The sequence below is a fragment of the Dermacentor variabilis genome, chromosome 3, assembly GCF_050947875.1.
Source record: "Dermacentor variabilis isolate Ectoservices chromosome 3, ASM5094787v1, whole genome shotgun sequence".
Classification (NCBI taxonomy): domain Eukaryota; kingdom Metazoa; phylum Arthropoda; class Arachnida; order Ixodida; family Ixodidae; genus Dermacentor; species Dermacentor variabilis.
In genome coordinates this window covers 61804249-61826021 of record NC_134570.1, presented here as the reverse complement: position 1 = coordinate 61826021, position 21773 = coordinate 61804249, and the positions used below count along the sequence as shown (strand labels likewise).

The window sequence follows — 21773 nt, the reverse complement described above, 5'->3', positions numbered from 1 at the left end:
TTATTGCGCGTCTTCTCTACATCTCTGCAACGCGTTTAATATACCACTGGCAAAAGGAGTAAAATCGAGAAGCGCTAGTCGTAAGCGTAACGCCATAAGGCGACGAATTCGACAGCTGCTTTTATAACGAACCATTAATGTTGTGCTTTGTTGTACAATGGACTATAATGTTAAAAGGAGCACTTAACAGAAAACCAGAACCGATTACTGCTTAGTTTAGACAAGAAAGCGTCCATTCTGATCTTTCATCAATTGATGCCTGCTGAATGGACATGATACGGATTCACAACAGCCGCAACTTTGTTAAAAATGCAGGGGCTTCTTGAAATTACGTAAGACTCAATAGTGAATTCTTGTTTCATTTAAGAGTGGGCAGTAGTATGCAGTTAAGTACAATCTATGTATCTAGTACTCGCAATCTAAGTACAAGAGAACGCTTGAGTATTTAGATCTAGGCGCACGTTAAAGAACCCTCAATTGGTCAAAATTGCTCCGGAGTCCCTCACTAATGCGTGCCTCATAATGACATAGTGGTTTCGGCACGTAAAACTCCGGATTGGAAAGGAGCGTTACAAGTCCCATTTAGTCATGGAAGAGGGAAAGTGTACGAGAGGTCCCGGTTAGCACGGTCGTGTTGGAGACAGTGTGGCGGAAGTCACGTGCTGTTTTTCGCAAAGGGTCACTGGGACTGGTAACCCAGACGTCAGCGTTACCGTAGCAACCGCCTTCCTGACGCTCTCGCTGTTGCTCTGGGCCTCTGAAAAGTGAGATGAGCTTTTCGGCCCGTGTCTTCGTCGTCTTCTTCAAATGTGCCACGGAAAAGCACAGGAGCGCGTCTGCTTCACCAAAACTGTTTCAGAACTCTCGTAGTCTTTGTTCTGACGCGCGTCGACAGCACACACTTCCGGCGTCTAGCAACAATGCAAGTTCAAAGCTCGCGTCTGTCGCTCGGGCGAGCTGATTGGAGGCGCAAAGGGAGATGACACACCAGCACGGCTGCATTTTCGGGCTTAAAGAACGTGACGTCAGGGCCTCTCCTATTTTGTTTCTTTCCTCAGGGAACTTTGTCAACGTATGTGAGTTTTACTGCGCATGCGCCGAGTAACCGCTAAGCGTAATTAAACAAAGCTACACCAGCACATGCTAAGCGTAATTAAACAAAGCTAGGTCAGCACATGCTGAGGACAACCCCGTGCGTATTGATCGGGAAATCTCCGTATAGTCACTCGAGTGTCACTAGATTATTTGACGCGCTGCACTAACACGTCACCATCGTCGCGTCGATGTTAGTGCAGGCTGCTAGTGATATTAAGAGGAAGCTTTAGCTCGAGTGCTCATATCTAAATACATGTAAAAGGAGAATTCGTTTTTCTCGGCAACCACTGCACCAAATTTGACGAGGTTTCTTGCATTTAAAAGACAAACTTAAAATCTAGTGACTGTTCGTTTCGAATATTTGAGTTAGGTCGTAAATTTTTTATTAAAAATTGGCAAAAATCGTAAATTTTCAAAAAACGAAACTATCAAGTTTACAACTCTGTAACTCAACCACTAAAACGATAATACAATTCTGTGAATTGCATCTAATAGTACATCTAAAGCGGAAAAAATTGATATGTTACACATGAATATAAAGAAAAGATTAATCATAGGGAAATACAACCTTTGCAAAACCGTTGTAACCAACGTAACAAATTCACGTAAGATGTAAAATAACATATTGAATTTGTCTGATTTGAATGATCTAATGGATGCCGTTTACAGAACCGCGATATCAGTTCTTGATGCAGAGCTATGAATTTGTAAACTTCGTGCTTCTATTTTTTTCAAACGGTCAGATATTTGAAAATCGTTATAAGAAAATTCAAATCCCAAATCGAAATTCCGCTTCCAACAGTCACTAGAATTTAACTTTCTCTTTCAAATGCAACAAATTTCATCAAAATCGGCCCAGGGGTTATCTCATAAAAACGTTTTTGCGTTTTACATGTATTTGAATAGGCCACGTCGGAGTTGGGTCCGAGCTAAAGCTTCCTCTTAAGGGAATCGGGAATACAGCAAATCCACAATGTAGTCTGTCTGTCTGTCTGTCTGTCTGTCTGTCTGTCTGTCTGTCTGTCTGTCTGTCTTGTGTTGTCTTATCTTATCTAACACTCGGGGTGAGCCCAGACCAGCTTAATTTAACGAAGCACCGATGCTAACGAATGCACCGACAGACGGACTCCGACACATCCCTCGTTATTGCAAAATTTGCCAGCGCAGTTTCGTGATGTGCTAAGCGATAGATAGATAGATAGATAGATAGATAGATAGATAGATAGATAGATAGATAGATAGATAGATAGATAGATAGATAGATAGATAGATAGATAGATAGATAGATAGATAGATAGATAGATAGATAGATAGATTCTACTAAATGACACACTTTCTTTAACGACGCCTAGAGTGCTTAACACACGTCCCTCCGTCTGACCTTATAAGTGTGGCTTTATCACCACGCAACAAGCTTCCACGCTGCTGTACCTTCGTCGCCTCGCGTGCAGCGCTATTTTGACACCGCGAGCGTCGTGGAACAGTAAACTGCGCGGGCGTCGTGGAGCAACCGATCCGCGAACGATTGCTACATATATAACTACTCTGAAGTCGCGGGAAGGGTGGTGCAAGCTGTTGCCTTCTCAGCGGCTTCGGTTACACTACAGGAGCACTCAATTACGAGCTTAGCACGCCATCATTCTCCCCGCGAACGACGACGCCAGATCGCGCTACCTCGTGAAGTCACTCCCGGGAGGCCGGCGATCGATTTGCTCGATTCGAGTCCCAACTGAGCCCCCTCGAACGCCGACGCCGTTACAGCGTGTGCGTCGCAGAACAAACTGTAGACGCGTGCAGCGCCGATCGCTTAATCCTCGCGACGCCCTTTTCCGCGTCTCCGTGTGCCTCGTTGCCAGACCTTGGTGGTCCCTTCCTTTGCGGCAGTTATGCTTCACCTGACGGATTCTGTGCGGCGCGGGAAAGGCTATGCGCGGGTCCCGTCGGCGAATCGAAAAAAAAAAAAAAAAAACGCAGATGCTACGCGCATGTCGGAATCTGTGTGAAGCGAAGCTTTAGTAAAGCAGTTAATTAAATGCCTTACAACTGACGGCGGCGCGCCCAATCGTTCCGTTCAGTCTGTGTCTCGCGTGTGAGAATTATCACGCAGCATAACTAGTGTCTAGTCAAAGTGGTTTAGATCCGGCCATGGTTTCTATCGAAAAATCGATGCGACGGCGTTTACTGCGGGCTTCTCGACTATTCCGTTCATGTGTGATGGCGAAATGAATAATCAAAAATTTTGATCGCGTGAATTTTAACCTTCCGAAACGACGCAGTGAGGCTACGATGGTCGCCGCGTAGTGGAGGACTCCACGTTAGTTTTGGCTATCTGGGTTTAGGCGTTACGCGAGCAATTTTTTTTTCCGTTGCGCCGCCATCGCAATGTGGACGACATGGCAGCGGAGGCGAACCCACGGCCTCGTGCTGAGCGGCACAGCGCCATAGTCGTGGAGCCACCGCAACCGGCAATTGGATGTTTCAACAATGTCGGCAGTTTACTTTCTCTGATTTCTAACCCTCCCGGTGGCCTTTCGAGGCACACTGCGCCAATTTACCGTCCAGAGCGCCGAGCAGCGTGCGTCGGTTATAACCACGACTTAGATTAATGCTTCAACATTTTGCGATTTCTCCATCGTTGTTCAGCAATGCGCAAGACAATCGCGACGCACGCACGATGGCAGCGACGCGTAGCGTTCTCTCGGTGCAACTCCGCTCATATAACGCCCGCTTACTGCAACGAGATCAGGACGTTCGCAAATGCTGTTATTCTAAGTTCGCTACACGAGCCCGCTGAACGAAAGCGTGTATGCAGACGGAAACGAAGTAACGGGCTTGGCCCGAAAGCGTCGCGAATTTCTCGCGGAGATTCGTTGCTCGCGCAAGGCATAACGCAATAACGATTCTCACGAAAGAACCGACGTCTCAGTTCGGAGTTGTTATTGGATTCGAAGTTCGTCGTGCAGCGACTAGTTTTGCTTCCCGCTGTAGTGCATTCCAGACCGGCGGCAACGAACCAGCGGGTTGCAACGGAAATAGATCTAGCGACGGATAGTCGCAGTGTGGAGACCGCTCGGTCGGCTCAGCGCTGCAGCTTCTCGCGAAAATTATCTTCATAAATGCCTATCGTTCTCTCTCTCTCTCTCTCTCTATCTCTCTCTTCTTTTGTTTTCTATGTGCATAGCTCTGCGGCGAAGAAATGTCACCTTCTGTTTTTTTTTTATAATTCGTTTTGCTATTATGAATCACCAACTTAGTCGTTGCGGTGCGAACGCAGCAAAGCACATTGGACGCAGCATGACCACGAAAGAGTAGAAAGCATGGTTGAGAGGGTTAGCGTCTGTGTAAACGCATTATTCTATGCGGAATACTGGGTTACCGAAAAGTTGGGCGGCAGCAACGTGGAGTTATTGTATATACAGTAACTCTATACAACATATGCAGCATATATATTATATAGTATACATATACACAGCATATACAGTAACTCTACAGCAATGTTAATAGTAGCGCCAATTCGTGGCGCCGAGATTTACCACACAGGACACGAAGCTACTGATGCAGTGACCAAGCAAGCATCTTATACTTAGGCGCTGGTGCAAAGCACCCGTGGTAGCATAATTGTTGACATGCAATCCACTCCCCACCTCCTTTCTTATTTTTTATTTGTTTTTTAATGTATATTTTCCTTCACTCAAACCTAACGCAGAGGCCATCTTTGTATGGGACTGTGCCTCCGATGTCTCAAGAGAGACTCCTGTGATTTTTTCGTGCGTGATGGATTAGTGCGTGTGGCGATCGAATCCAGCACTCCTCTATAGTCATAACTTGAGGCCTTCAATGTTATGACTAATAACTAGTTACATGTAGTTACTAATTAAAATGACTAGTTATATATAGCCGCTCGTTATTTAACCGCGGCGATCCGACGAAAACCATTCCTGCCAAAAGTCTTGCGTGACCCTGATTTGAGTGAGTGAGTGAGTGAGTGAGTGAGTGAGTGAGTGAGTGAGTGAGTGAGTGAGTGAGTGAGTGAGTGAGTGAGTGAGCTTCTTTAATGAAAACCGGAGAGGTTTGCCTGGTGTCTCGCATGTCATGACACCTCCAGTTGAGTGCGATGACAAAGGATTTGACACACACAGGACGCGCGACAGTTGATATACACGCAACATTCATTTGAATCGCAGCAGACACTCTATTGAGAGCAACGAAAAGTCGACAGAACTGCGACATAATTTATAAAACCACTTTCGCGTGGTTTCCAAACTGAGCAATATCAACCGCAGAAGTCAACCAAGAGCGACGACGGGATGCCAAACGCGTTGGTCGGGAGTTTGCTCGCATATTTCGTCGCACTGTTTGGCGGGAACGTGGCGTGTAAGCGTACGGCGTGACGTCACGAACGCCAAGGCGTGTAAATGCAATGAGATATTGTACACCGTTGCTAGTTAGGTAAGGGCGCTGTCTCTCACCGCTACGCGTTTATTTATCTTCGTCTGTTCGTGTTTGTGTATAAGGTGCGGGTTGGGGCGACGCAAACTCATCACTTCCGTTGGGGCGCGGCATCACTACACCGTTTCCTTAGCTCTTCTCCGCTTGGCAACGGCTTGGCTTCGGCCCCTTCTTTACTTTACTTTGCGGCTTTATAATAGTCTCGGGCGAGGCCATTCGAGGCGGCGACGCCTCTTTGTACACAAATCTACAATGGCGTGCACACGTCGTCGGGCACACATTCCTGGTTTGAGACCCCTGCGTTTCTTTCTCTCTTTTTTTTTCTTTTTCGTTTCTTTTTCGTTTCTTTTTCGTCTTTCTTCGAGTGCTTTCAGGGCGTAGTGACGTGCGCACACGGGTACATCCACCCCCGACATTGTGTATTTTCTTTCTTTCTTTCTTTCTTTTCAAGTGACTAGCTTTATTTGGATTTTTCAGCCGTATCCGCCGTTTGTCGGCGGTTGGTGATCGGATTCGGCAAGGAAGACGTTCGTTCGTTCGTTCGTTCGTTCGTTCGTTCTATTCGCTTGAGCTGACAATCATCGTCGAAGATTTCTGCACAATTTTTTTTCTTTCTTTAATCACGCCACTACTACTACTACTACCACTATTGAAGATAACGAGCAATGGTTACTTTTAATGAATCGCCAAACGTACACACCAGGGGCGTAGCCAGGGGGGGGGGGGCTTATCGGGCTTCAGCGCCCCCCCCCCCCCCCCCCCCCGAAATTTTTTCGTGCTGTCCATGCACCGCCGACCAAAGCAACCCCCGGCGCCGGAAATCATTCTGGGTTTTGTCTAGAGCGTCTTTTTCACGCTCGAAATGCCATTTCACCGCGAAAATTGCGAACTCGGGCTGGATTTCGCGGCAACGCCCATGCACCGGGAGTCACGTAACGCAAGCAGCCCCATCCGAGCACAAAGTTTCAAGGGCGTTTTGATGGCGAACGGGCTCGCCGCGGCATCTTGCGGAGGCCCCGGAACCTACATTATATCTTGGAATTTACGGAGCGTGTGGATGTCAATTCCGAAACTTTATGGGTATAAACTTTTGATGTGAAAGGTGCAGTGACATTTCCAAACGTGTGCTTTAGATTTTCAATTGAGGAACTTTGTAAATTTAATGCTCCCATAAATATTTGACGCCAAAGGTGCATTGACTTTTGCGAAGTCGTATATCAGGCCATACAAAGAGACAAGCCAAATCAACACACTGTCAGACAAGTTGGCAAAGCGCGCAGCGAGGCCCGATGAGACGAAGCGTTGTGGTGGTTCATTCGTGCCTTCATGTCACATAAAAAAATATCAAAAATTTTTTTCACATGCGCCAAAGCATCCAGTGAAGACACTAAAGCCAGCCAAGGTCACTACGTTTTTATTTATTTTTCTACTTTGACTTTTAATCGCGAGGACACGTTGAACCACTTCAAGTTTTTTGTTCTCTCTCCCCTACCCGCGGGCTGCCAGAGCCAGCCAGAGCGCATGCGTTTTTCTCGTGTTGCCCCGACCACCGCGCGGCGCACTTCGGTGCGCGTTCGGTTTTCTCTGGCCGAGTGCATTTTCGCCTTGCAGAGCTTTGGACGCTTTCTAGCTAGCAGACGAGGAAAAGAAACAATGGTCGCTAGCCGCCATCAATGTGGGGACTCGACGGATTGCACCGCGTTCGCTTGAGCGCAACCTCTCCAAAAAGTCTTGTCTCGCCGGTGTACGGTACCGAGTAGTATGCGCATGGTTCTTGTGGACCAAGCGTTTCGTGTTTTCTTCGATATTCCTTTAATAGCCACATTAGTTGCCCAAAGTAGGCATTCGATTGTGACCAACATACTTTGCGTTTTTTTTTTTAAATTACGGTGCCCCCGCCCCACAAAAGGAAAAAAAAAAGCGTTGTTGCGAATTGTGGTGCAGCGAATTGTCGCATGGTGAAAGTTCTATTTTGTTACTTCTTTTGCGGAAAATAATGGGCCATGGGACCCTTCAAATGCCTGATACTCTTATTAAACTGTTACGATAGCAATTATATGGAAACTCTAGGCGCATTCCTGCCATCGCCGTCGCCCTCATGTTCCGCATAAAGTCCGAGGACGATAACATCGTGACCGCGCGTCACATGCTGTATGTGCGAGTGAAAGCGTTGCGGGGGGGGGGGGGGAGCCGACGATGGTGGCTCAGCCTTGCGTGCGCAAGGGAGAAATGTGAGGAGCAAGCGCGCCGCCTTCCGTCGCGCGCGATACATCGGGGGGAGTGGAGGGAATGGGGGCAGGATCTAGGATTAGGTGAATCTGTGATTGCGCAACATGTTTATTTGCCTTGTTTGACGCATTATATACCGCGACTTTTTCTTAGATACATAGAATTATTGAAGACTTATACGTATGTTTAAATAACTTGTTGCGAGGTGTTGTGTATACCTCCAGTGAACTTTGTTTCCAGTGGCACTTTCTTGCCCTTTATCAAGCTGTATTTTCGCCTTTGTATACTCCATTGTATCTTCGCAGTTCTAATGTACGAGGGCGAGTCAAATGAAAGTGAGCCTACCCACCCCCCGCAATTATAGTTCTTTTCATTATCTGCAAGGCCTACGCTTAGCAGACAGGCATCTCTAATTTACAGAAGTGACACGCAGGTGTGAGGATAAATGTTTTTTAATGGTCTCATACACTAGGTTGAACATGGTTGCGTGCCGTAGTGGAGGCTCCAGAAGTGAGCAGCGTAGTGCGGTGAGGTTTTTGACAGCTGAAGGTGTTTCCCAAAAAGAAATTAGTCGCCGTATGGCTGCCGTGTACATTGAACATTGCATTTCATTGGCCACTCTGAAGCGTTGGAACAAACGGTTCAAAGAAGGACGTGAAAGTTGCAAAGACGATCCCAGACCGGGCCAAAGCCATCGTGCAAGCACTCCTAACAAAATTGCAAAGGTTGATTACCTCATGAGACAAGAACGGAGGATAAGCATCGATGAACTGGCAGAGCATGTGAACATCAGTCACGGTTTGGTTCACGCCATAATTCATGAACATGTCGGTTATCGGCTCATGTGTGCGTAATGGATGCGCAAGATTTTGAACCACTGCCAGAATACGGAGAAGATCGGCGCTGCCTTTACTCATCTGATCCGGTATCACAATAAGGGTGACGATTTCTTGTCTGCAATTGTGATCGGAGACGAACCATCATGCCACTGCTACGAGCCTGAAATACGACGGCAAAGCTTACAATGGAAACATTCGAATTCACCACCCCCAAAGAAAGCAAAGGCCGTCATTTCTGCCGGAAAGGTGTTGTTGAATTCTATTTTTCTATCGTCAGGGGCCATCACTGATAGAATTTTCGAAATCTTCAGAGGCTATCAATTGTTTCCGATATTGTGAAACACCGGATCGGCTGCTTGTCGCAATCAAGAACAAACTACGTGGAAAATTGACGAATGGGGTCGTCTTGTCCCACGACAATGCCCGTCCCCATGTCGCTGATGTGCTTAATACAAAACTGGCAAAGTTCAAGCGGGAAGTGCTGCAACATCCGCCATACAGCTCAAACCTGTCGCCTTGCGACTTCCACATTTTGGGGCAACCGAAAAAACAGCTCAATGGAACCAGATTCATCTCGGACGATGACGTGAAAGTCAGCTGCAGACGTTTTGAAGCAGCAACCCAAGGAGCTTTATGAGACGAGAATTCCGCGACTCGTTAGTCAATGGGACAAATGTCTAAATGCTCATGGGGGCTACTTTTAATTAAAGTACCCCGTTTGTCATATATTCGGAGTGGCTCACTTTCATTTGACTCGCCCTCGTATAGTCTGCAGAACTCCAGCTTTTTATACGTGCTCTATGTTGCGACTATAATTTCGGTGCAATTACTCACGATACACGACCGTTGACAGCTGCTGCTGCGTAATACATTGGAATAAATGACAGTGTCATTGAGATTTTTCACTGGCCGTTGCATATGTACAAGAATGTAAACAAGGATCTTGAATGGCAGAGTGTCATTAACTTATTTGTCCTCAACTTGTTCATTTCATGGCCCTGACATTTTTCATATCAGCGGCATGCACTGCTTTGATGGCGCCGAACTGATGTAGTTCCAATATTCGTGTGATATTTTCTTTACTTATTAAATAGACAAAAACATGGAAGCATTGACATCAGTTATGTTGGGCACCATTCTTGGCACATACGAGTATATTCTTTTATGAAAAAATTCATATTTTACTTGTATTGACAGTACGTAGTGTTCAAGAATTTGTTTGCAGCATCTTTGGCAATGTTAATGCACTTATTATTCGTGTATTTGATCCCTAGGCAAATTGTTTAAGGGGAAGCTTTAGCTCGGGCCCAACTCTGACGCGGCCTATTCAAATACGTGTAAAACGCAGAAACGCTTTTCTGAGATAACACCTGAATCGCTTTTCATCATCATCATCATTTATTATTCCCTTAAGGGTCCCATCGGGGACATTACATAAGGGGGGGGAAACAGCGATGTGAAAGTGCCATACATCAGCTCAAAAAAAAAAAAGAAGAAAGAATGCAAACAAAGGCAACAGAAAGATAAATAATAAATTGTAGAAAACATCAGGTATAAACAAAACATTGAAAATATCTCAAACTGAATAGCAATAAATTGAAAGAAAAGTGTACACGTAAATGTGGAAAATGCTAAACGTAAGTGGCAAAAAAGAAGAAAAAAAGAAAAGGAAAAATAGGCGATGACACAAGCAAGACGGATTGTTGGGAGAGGTAACGTGAGGAAAAGTGGCTATTTTGAGTTGAAATGGTCTGATATTAACTGTCTAAATTTGGAGGGATTTGACTCTAAAACCACGGCTTCGGGAAGATTGTTCCATTCTTTTATGGCGATGGGGAGGAAGGATTTGTTGAAGGCATTGGAAGAACCATGCAAACGCTGTATACTAAGGGAGTTAAACAAACGGTGAGATGAGCGTATCGGAGCTTGTAGTAAGTTCTCGCGCAGTGCAGGAAAGTTAAAGTATAATTTATGAAACAGACAGAGCATTGCCAGTTTCCGGCGGAGTGCTAGGGGTTCGAGTCCGAGAGTCAATTTCATGTCAGTAACGCTATCCCAAGGTGAGTACTGGGAAGTTATGAAGCGGGCTGCCCGGGTCTAGTGTCTGTTGGAAGCGGAATTTCGATTTAGGGGCTGAACTTTGTTTAAAATATATCGAAAAATTCGAAAGTTAGAAAAAATGGAAGCACGAAGTTGCACTAATAGCTCTGCATCAAGAACAGATATCGCGGTTCTGTAAACGGCATTCATTACACCATTCAAAGCGGACAAATTCGATATGTCAATTTGTATCTTACGTGAATTGGTTATGTTATGTACGAGGGTCCTGCAAAAGCTGTATTTCCATAATACTTAATTCTTTAGACTCATGTGTAACATCAATTTTGTCCGCTGTAGATGTACTATTATGTGCAATTCACAGAACTGTGATATCAATTTTCATTGCTGATTTACAGAGTTGTAAACTTAATTGTTTCGTTTCCGGAAAATTTTCGATTTTTGCCACTTTCCAATAAAATATTGACTACCTAAATCTAAAATTCGAAAGAACCAGTCACCAGAATTTACGTTTTTGTTTTAAATGCAACAAACCTCGTCAAATTTGGTGCAGTGGTTGCCGAGAAAAACGAATTGTCCTTCTACATGCATTTAGATAGGAGCATCCGAGCTAATGTTTCCTCTTAAGGAGGAGGCCGAGCTGTAACGTGAGCCAGGAAGCAGAGTGACAGGAAGCAGAGGCGGGTGAAGGAAATACGTCACGAGGACTTCCGGTAAAATCTGCCGATTTCGGTGGAGCAAATATTTTTGCTCCACGGAGCAATCCGGGATCAGCGGCTGGTCCCAATCTGCCATTGGAACACACAGCTCACGCTCCCATTCTGCCATTGGAATAGGATTGCTCCATACAGAGCAGAAAAACTTGAGCTGGATCTGCCATTGGAATTCAACATTATATAAGCTAGTGCGTTAGGAAACCAGCGATCGCTGGTGAGCTCCGGTCACTGACACCGTGTTCTTGTCTTTCGCAGGCCGCCACCACTTGTGATCTTCGCGCGGCTGCTGTCACGTTGTATGGCTGCCGTCGTCTCCGTCTCAAAGGTGCACACCTTCTCTTGCATTCCCGCTTCTCTCGCTCTTTCTTTTTCATGGCGGGACCTTTTTCTATTGCTCCTTTAGCTGCAGGCGTCCGCCAGCGGAGGTAATTCACGGGTTAACCGGGTATCCGCTCTTTAGAGCAGTGTGTGTGTGTGTGTGTGTGTGTGTGTGTGTGTGTGTGTGCGTGTGCGTGTGCGTGTGCGTGTGTGTGTGTGTGTGTGTGTGTGTGTGTGTGTGTGTGTGTGTGTGTTACTTTCCACTGGTTGCCGCTCTTCTGTTTCCCTTCTGGGCCCCTTTCCTATTGTGCCCCCCCCCCCCCCCCCCATTGCCGTATTCTACTTGTCCCCTCTCCTGCTACAATGGCGGCACGCGCACTGGTGCTGCGCAGCGACCGTTTTCTTCCTCTTTGCCTCGTGTCAACGGGAAGCTAGCTGCCGCTACTCTCACCTCCCTTTTCCCTTCTCCGACTTATGTCTCCCGCCTCCTCTTTTTTCCTTTTCTCCTTTTTTTTCATTCACTGTCCTCCTTGCACTACATATATGGGGCTCTACCTTCCTTTTCCCCTGCATCGTTGCCAATAAGTCAGTTGTAAATCTGCCAAAGCGCCGAGAAACAGTCAATCACTGTCACAACTGTCCCTTTCGGTTTGATGTATCTGAGAACTACCGGGCACCCGGTCTGCTGTCTTCACTATCAGTGCCGAACTGCCATTTTCTTGTAAACCCTGATGAAGAGCGGTTCATTGGCCGAAACTGTTGAAATTAAATACGTGTTCTGTTTACCTTGTACCATCGCTCAAGTTCTTTATGTTTGAAAGGTAGCATGAAGAATTTCTCTTAATATATATATATATATATATATATATATATATATATATATATATATATTGCATGAAGGTGGAGTGGTTTCTCTAGGGTTCGTTTACTTTATGTTAAGAAATCGTCGAGAAGAAATTAAATAAATGGTATATGGTCTCATCTACCCTATGCATATGACCAATCAGTGATGGTGCCAGACCAGTGCTGTGCGCATAACAATTTATTGTTTTTGCAGCCGCTGCACACGGAAGAACGTGTGCACACTTTGTATTTCCCCCAAAATAGCGTTGACAGTCCCCTACGTGCGCGAACGGTGTGTGTGTGTGTTTTTTTTGTGTATGTGTGAAGGCATCGTTGCATGTAAACAACCTTAGAGCACTGCGTGACGCCATTGCGACGCGCAATTCTCGTCCCGCTCGCTGGCTCTCCAAAGTGAGTCGATGTTGACATTGCTTTTACTCGTGAACGTGAATAATGATGAACTAGCGTCAAAATGCAGTGTCAAGAAGTCGCGGATGCGGTTTGGAGCAAAAAAAAAGAGAGAAAAGTTATTTAATCCGTCACCCCACTCACCCCTGTATTACCTTTCCTCAAGTGTCTTCAGCTTGCTAAAATAATATTAATAATAAAAATTAAAGCGTTGTGAGCGTTAGCTCCACCTTGCCCCCTAAGCCGCTATGGTCGACTTAAGCCAGTTGGATAGCGTATGTAAATGAGCAAGAGTTCAAAATTTTGATGTAGAAAAACAGGAAAAAAATGAAAGGAGGAGGAGGAAGAGGAGGACGGATATGAGGACAACAACAACAACAACAACAACAACAACAACAACAACAACAACAACAACAACAACAACAACAACAACAACAACAACATCACGTTCATGTCCGAAGCAGGTCTCGTAACAGTCAAGAGCGAAGCGGAAAAGAAAGACAGTAATCTGTCCGACCGGAATCCCAGGGCAAGCCCATTGTGATGACGCTGAGCAAGAGAAGGGAGTCTCCGGTTGTGACGTCATCGTACAGGCCCGGCGCCTAGTCTCTGCGGTCTCTGTTGTTATGACCGTTAATTCTGCCGAAGGAGAGCGCGGTGAATGCGCTTTTAACAAGATTAGTCGACTTATTTGGACAGAGGCAGCATTCACCCGAAAGAAGCTGGAAGAAAAGTGTAACGTTGCCGAATTACGAGGACCCCATAAATGTTTACCCCAAGGAAGGCTTATGTAATGAGATTCAAAATTGCGGAACAAAGGAACGTGACAACGGCGCTCCTAATTAAGCGGCTTATATTTCTTTACAAATATGAGCTCGTAAAGAAATCCCATATAAAAAAAAAATAGCCGGCTATATATACAAGGGTGCAGTCTCCTTTATTGCGAAGGCGCTCCTAATTAGAAGCATCGGTTTCAGACTTTCAGGCACGTGACATTCGGGCTTTTCTTACACGATTCTAAAGATAATTTTGTTTCGCTCGGGCGAAAGGCAATTCATTTTATGCCGCAGACTATTATGCAAAGGTCATTTCAGCATTGCGGCAATTTCTTTCTCTTTCTCTCTCTCTCTGTTTTAACCGAAGCTTTCTTTCGTCTTTGCATCTGCGTAAGCATTTTCAATATAGCATGTGAATGCTGCAGTACAGAAATATAAAAAATTGTGTGATAATAAAGTATTGACCTCTTCAGTGCACAAACATGAACATTGCTCGATGATACACATAACTGTACGTAGCGCGTTTAGTTGTATAACATTTAATTGACCGCAACGCTAAAGCTTTTCGATGCAGGTTTAGCATAAGACATAATGTTTGATACGTGTTATGTTATCCTGTATGTGGCTATTTGTTGCGAGACACTATATTGTGTGTGAGTTCAAAGAGTGTTTTGTGTTAGCTGTCAATATGCTACCGCCAATCGTCGTTCGATCAGTGCGCAGATCACGTGGGAGGACCGTTTGTCCTCGTTCATTTCGAATGTTCACAAGAGCACAAACGAAGCAAGGACAAATTACAGAAAACAAGACGTTATCGTAAGAGAAAGCGTTAGCTCAGGACCAACTCCAATGCCGCCTATTCAAATACACGTAAAACGCACAACCGTTTCTCTAAGCTGACCACTCGGCCGATTTTCATCAGATTTGTTACATTTGAGAGAGAATTTTAAGTTCCAGTGACTGTTGGAAGCGAAATTGTCATTTAGGGCCGGAAGTTTTTAAAAAGGCTTTCAAAAATTGGTACGTGTGAAAAAAAGAAATGGAAGCACGAAGTTTACAAATTCGTAGCTCTGTACTAAGAACAGATATCGTTCTGTCAACTTCATCCATTAGAGCGCACAAAGCGGACAAGTTAATTGATTTGCCAATTTACATCTTACGTGAATTTGTTACATTGTTTGCAAGGGTTCTGCAAAAGTCCTACTCACATGTTAGTGGCCTATTCGAGCGCCACATATGCATCAATTTTGTCCACTTTAAATGTACTATTAGATACAATTCACACAATTCGGATATCATATTTCATTCATGAATTACAGAGTTGTAAACTTCATAGTCTCGTTTTCCGATAATTTGCGATTTTCAACAATTTGTATGACTATATTGACAGCTTCAATCGAAAACTCCCTACAAACAGCCACTAGATTTCAACTTCTTTTAAAAGCAAGAAACCTCATCAAGTTTGGCGCAGTGGTTGCCGAGAATAATGATTTCTCCTTTCCCATTATTTAGCTGGAGCTCAAACGCCTTTACCACGAAGAGCGCGGGAGCCGCAATATCTTTCCTTACAAAGGTCAATTCGCTATTAATGTCGCGTCTCTTAGATAAAAAGGAGGCAGGATAAGCGTGCTGAAGCATAAACGTTTATGCCGAGCCTGCTTAGGTATTCATTTCAAAGAATGACGATGGGCACCGCTTGCTCAGGTTGATCGGTTCTACACAAAAGACCAAAATGTGACTGGAAACGCGTGGATTATCTCGTTAAACAGGCGAATTTGTTGTGAAATTCCACATTGTAGTGCAGCTTCCGAGGCCCGCATAACACTGAAAGCTGGCGAGGCCGTTTTGTCTATTTTGTTGTACAGGTTGTTTCGTAGTAAAGACGTTCATGAAGCGGCGATCAGCTGCATTGTGTTGAAAAAAAGAAGAGGCATTCAGTGAACACTCGTTAAACAAGCTCTCCGGAACAAGAAGGGCAATACGTTATTAAAAACTACTATACGGCCTCAAGAGTTTACCGAAAGGCTCTTGAGGTGCACCTGCCGTGGTTACTTAGTGGCAATGGTGTTGGGCTGCTGAGCACGTGGTCGCGGGATCGAATCCTGGCCACGGCGGCCACGTTTCGATGGGGGCGAAATGTGAAAACACCCGTGTACTTAGATTTAGGTGCACGTTAAACAACCCCGGGTGCTAAAAATTTCCGCCAGAGTCCGCCACTATGGCGTGCCTAATAATCTGATCATGGTTTTGGCACGTAAAACCTCATAATTTCATTTCTTGAGGCGCTTAAATTTTGCATTGAAGGAAGTAATGGTTCTGGACCGGCATTGGATAACGACGCAAAGCGCAAGGCACAAATGGACAAGCATATAAGCGCTTGCTTGCTCGCAACATTCTCAGAAAATGTGAATGAACAATAATTAACCGACTGACATGGTAGATTAAATGGCCTGACAGCACCCACCTGGCCTCAATGTAACACGGATTGTCGACGGTGCTCGGTCGCGCTAGACACTGTTTCCGATCACTCCCGCGTGGTGAAACGTGATCCTGATTTTGGCGAAACAGCACAAAAGCAATGAGTGTGTCGAACAAAAATAAAGAAAAAAAAAGCAAATGAAGCCCCTCTTTCGCGAGGATATCAGCAACTCCGCCCTCCACCCCTCTCTCATCATTTTGCGTTTCCTCATATTGGCTCCCGTGTAAGTTTTGCCAGGTTTGTAATAAGCGGGATTCCCTGCCAGCGCACTTCGAATATGTAAAACACAGGAACTTCTATCACGACTACGAGAACATTTGATTGAACCGATAATTCGTATCAAACGATTTCGTTACAACGAGAATTCGCTATTCAATAGCCGCGTTGGCTTAGTAGCTATGTGATCGCGCTGCTGAACTCGAGGTCGCGGGTTCCCGGCCATGGCGAACGGCAGTCAAAACGCTCGTGTGGTCAGATTTAAATGCACGTCAGAGAACCTCAGATGGTCAAAATTGGTCCAGAGTCCCATGTCTACGACTTGTCTCGTAGGTAGGCATATCGAGGTATTGAAACGCGCAAAACCCCAGAATTAACTAAATTAGAGCTCAACGTTCACTGTATCAGAAAAAAGAGTCAACAGTAGGGGCTTAATAATAGTAAAAATGACGATAAACAACCGTAACGTAAGCAGCCGCCGCTACTACGCTCCGTTTTTTTTTTTTCTGCTTACACGCGTCTTTACATCACCCGCTGTGTAGTATGCTGAACCAAACATTTCTCGCGTTCAGTTCACCGTATGATTTATTTTTCATAATACACCGAACGTGCACTCTGTGTAGATCACCGAACCACTCGTTCTGCGCTTATTACGTCTCTGCTCTTCTTTCTTTTTTTTTTTTCTCAGAATAGCTCGGTCTCGTTCTTCCAGTTCAGGTCGCGTTTCTCCGCGCACTTACAGAGGCTCTTGGAATAGGAGTAGCGAACGCTTCGAAATGCAGCGAAGGGCGCAAAGCAAGCGACGTGCGTTCTGTTGTGACGTGACGCTCCTTTGCTCCGAATCGATCTGCGGATGCCGCTCTTCTTCCACCGCGTATTTGTTGCTGTTCTTGTCGACTTATATAGCGGCGTCCTCGTCTTCGTCTTTGTCCCGTCCCTCTAACAGTCATCTAGAGACTCTCGAAGTCGCCGTTTAGTGTTTTGTCGTTTCTCTATCCATTTTGGCTCTCTCTCTCTCTCTCTCTCTCCATTTCTTCGCGTTGACGTCCTCGCGGCCCTTTCCCTACTCATAAATTTTGCGCGAGTATCTCGGATCCAGCTGACTTCACGACTTCCGGTCCTCCGACAAAAATTCCGGCTCAGGGGTGTCTGTTTCCAGAAGGTAGGAGTTGTCTGCGAAGAGAACTGCTCATTTTTTATTGATTTATTCATTTGTGCCGGTACCCAGAAAGCATGGGCGCCGATGGCTTTTTTGATAGCTTTGCCATTTGAACAGTAGCCGCATGAGTGAACGTTGCTGAATGTTACAAAACCTTAGCCTTCCCGTGAAGGTACCAGAGCTAACGGTATATCGCAACACCGGATAACGTGGATAGTAGCAGCGCTGGTACCGATATCTTGTGACGCTTTATTGAACAAGAACGCGTTAGAAAGGTGCTGTGTTTCTTGTATGAATGAAATGTTTCGGCAATGCGATGGACTAGCTACTCGATTTTACAAGCTTTTAGCTTCCAGCACAACTTTCCGAAAGCAAGGCAAGTTCTTGATTTAATAGGGTCACGTAATGACTGCAGCTGCGAGTGGAAAAACGCTCATGCGCTTAGATTTGGGTTCATATGTTGGGATAGGACATATGATTATCCTGAATTCCAGATAAGGAGCCCGTCTCGGAGAAAGGGTTCAGAGGAAGGGAACAACACGGGCCGCTGACGCTGGGTTCCGGTCACAGGGCTACAGCTATGGGGCACCCGTGTGGTTATGGAGTACGTGTACGAGGCCGCTCTACCGTTTGAACGCCAGGAAAGCGTCCAGCACGGACCGCTACTATGAGCCGTTGGTGGGATCCACCTCCGATATTTGTCCTCGATCAAAGGACGCCAGGTGCGTTGGAAATAATCCGGCGTCCCCCACACATGACGCGCCTCGTGACCGTATCGTGGTTTCGGCACGTAAAACACCAGACTTTCATTTTCTGTTTTTTTTAACCGCCTCCCGTGTCAATGTACGAGCCCTCGGCAGCTTACACACCGAACAGAAAAAGGAAATGTGTTCAACACTGCGCATCACAGCGGGCGCCGCAGCGGGCGAGAAAGTGCAATCCACGATTAAGCCACGGCCCTAGCCACGACCGCCGCGAAGCGCCGTCATTGGCTACATCCGCTCCGACTGCGGCAGACGGCCCGAACCGTTTGCTTCCGCCGACATGCGTCGAAGCAGACGACAGTGGGCGCAACGGGGCCTTCTGTAAACAGGGTTAAACGACTCGCTCGTTGAGGAGCTGCTCGGCCGCTCGCGACTGCGGCGTCTGGCAATGCGGCGCCGAGAGTTTTGCAAATTGACGCGGAGAGCGCGCGCACGTCCTGAAAGCGAGCTGCAGCGCCGTGGAAGAAACTGCAGCGGGCTCCTCGCGCAAGTTGAATGTTCGCGGAGGGTGGGAAACTCGGGGCCTTTTGGAGGGCATAAGACCGCACAGAGTTTTCTGTACTGAATTTACTATTCACGGTTTCTTTTTTTATACGAAACGGTGAATCTCTAAAGCTTTCCGATCGGGCCGATTTCTGCCAGGTATTTGAGCAATAAATCCAAAACCCGCCGCTCTTTTGAAGGGCCGGGCATCGGACCTATATATAAGATGCTGTGGAGCGTTAATGCATCGCGGCAAATCGTGTCAGTTTGTCGCTTAAGAGAAGCCTAAATTGCCCCGCCATCTCACTTGTAAATATTAGTGTTAGGTTCACTTGCGCGTTTCATATTTATTTTTTATTCTTTCTTTTTCGCTCTCCCCTGCAATATTTTAATGCCATTCCCCATCCCTATACAGAGTATATAGCATGCCAGCGGTCGTATGCGCGCAGGCAAAAATCTCTGTTTTTCTAATAAAGAGCCTCTCTCTCTCTCTTTCTCACTATACACAGTTAAAACTACATGTTCCCCTAACGCAGAAACGCTTTTATGAAACAACCTCTGGATCAAGTTGAATGACATTTGTTGCACTTGTAATAAAAAGTTCAATTCTACTGATTGTTGGAAATGCGTTTTTATATTGAGACCTGAATATCTTTTTCAGAAAAATTGCCGGAAATTGATACGATTGAAAAAGAAAAAAAAAAACAAATAGAAGCGCAAGATTTGCAAATCCGTAACTCTGCATCAAAAACGGATATCGCAATTCTGTAAATTGCATCCGTTAGAACATCCAATGCGGACAAATCGGATACAATAATGCACTGCTTATGAGAATTTGTTGCAGTGTTAACGAGGGTGTTGTCAAAGTATTACTCACACATTATTGGTATATTTCCTCAAAGCTACAGAGAAACCGGGGCCATAGACAAACACAACGCTGCACCCAAATTATCCGGGTGTACACAACGGTGTCGAGACAATGCCAAGGGCCACGGAGGCGGCGGGGGCGACTCTTTCTACTTGCGTCTGCAGTTTCTCGTGAGTGGGACTCAAGTACCTCGGAATAGAAGAGACCCCAGCCGTAGTGGGATCAGGAACCGGGTCATCGTTGTCTTCGTCGCGAGGCCTTAAAACCACTTGGCAGCGATCCCGCTCGTCGAGAGCTTCGCTGATGTCGCCGAAATAAAAAGCCGGCATCCTGATCCCGCGGGGGGTCCTCCGCGTTGAGACTCAGCGAGCGCCCTGCGCTTAACCCTCGCGAATCCTGGGGACACTTTACGGCTTTCACTCGAGACTGCCGGACGCCTGAGAAGTGTTCAGAGCCCTTCTTAAAGAGCGCGGCTGGTGGAGTCATATACGCGAAAGGCCCGATGCTGGCGCTTCGCGCATCAGAGCTCGTGGGGTTTGTTTAATGCAGTTCGTAAAAAAAAAACGAGACACGAAGACGAAGGAACATGATTAAGCCGGTCGCTGAGATAAAGACGGCCGCTTATCTCGCTTTCGCAGCTGCACGGGCGTACGCATCGCCCGGCAAAGAACTGAAAGAAATACCGCGCGGACCACGGGTACTCAAAAAAGAAAGAACAAAAAAATTCAGCGAATTTGTAGCGGTGAACGCGAAAGAAAGGCTTTAGCATTACGTTGCACTTCTTTGAGGTGCCGGATACGTGAGTTAAACCGCGTTCACCGCATTGCAAAGTGTTGTTCGGGAGTTCACTCGACACACGTTCTGCCTATTCAAGCAGCACAGCGCAACTGACCGCGGCCCGAAGAAGACCAGCATCAGCTGCACTATATATATGTGACGAACGAGGAGAAAGGAAACCGATGGGCCCGATTTTTATTAGTCGTATCGTAAGCAGCCAACAACGACACCAAGGACCGCGCATGGGGAAATTACTTGAGCTTATTAATTGAATAAAATAAATGATAACTATTGGAAATGAAAGGGGATGAAAAACCAAACTGGCCACAAGTGGGATACGAACCCACGTTATAGCATTACGAGTGCGACGTTCTTACCATACGATGCTGATTTGCATTAATTTGTCATTTCTGTAATTTTATTAAAAAGCGCAACAAAGTTCCCATATCCTGTCCTTGGTGTCTCTTTCCTTCTTGCGATATATATATATATATATATATATATATATATATATATATATAAAGGAAATGCCGGTATAATGTACCGGTATACGTTTAAAACACATTGTTAACACCACAATAATTTTTAACATGCCGTTTAAATATAGGACATAGGAAATTTACATCGTAAAAGCAATGAATAGTAGCAGACACAGCACAAATCTGAACCAAGAGCTGCAAAATGGAATTGTCAGTCATAAAACGAATAAAAATTAAATAGAACCAGCAAAACATTAATTATTCAAATTATTTTACATCGAGCGCTCGCATTAAATTGTACGACCCGCGCATGGTAGATATCAGCAGACGTTCGCGAACGCTGATTCATCGTGTGCGCCTTGATACTGCGTTCAGAAGGCACTTTCGGCGTAAAATTTGTCGCGACGAAAGTCTGGAATTTCCTTACAGCCACGCGCAACGCTCATTACCTGCTCGTTAACTGTGGAACAATCATTCGCAGTTTGATTCGCAGTTAAATCAATCCGCATTCACAGAACCGTCGCAATCAGAATAGCCGAGACGCGAAGCCTCCGTGCCGCGCCACTGGTGAAGTTATCGTTCCAAAACCCCTTAATCTCTGTAAAGTAGCGACACTCTCTTGCTCCGCCTTCACTCCTCGTTTCTCCTCTCTTTCGGGCTCCCTCCTCGACCGCGGCGCCGCCTACACTGCTCGAGCGTAGCAGCGGCGCCAACATGTGCTCCTCGCCGCTCCGTAGACGCCTCTCGAGCAAAAATGGCGCAAAATGGCGCACGGCGCGAGGGCCCACGTGATGCTATTAGGCCAATAGCGACGCGG

The 21773-nt window shown here is 45.9% G+C and overlaps 1 protein-coding gene across 4 annotated transcripts in view; it reads left to right on the top strand.

Annotated features, from left to right (window-relative positions):
• LOC142575742 (uncharacterized) overlaps nucleotides 1–21773 on the top strand; it is a 379986-nt gene that overhangs the window by 212356 nt on the left and 145857 nt on the right. For all 4 annotated transcript variants that reach the window (XM_075685349.1, XM_075685348.1, XM_075685350.1 and 1 more), the window contains one exon: nucleotides 11642–11711. In XM_075685349.1, coding sequence (XP_075541464.1) covers nucleotides 11685–11711 — 27 coding nt within the window. In that variant the 5' untranslated portion in view covers nucleotides 11642–11684. The remainder of the gene's footprint in view (nucleotides 1–11641; nucleotides 11712–21773) is intronic.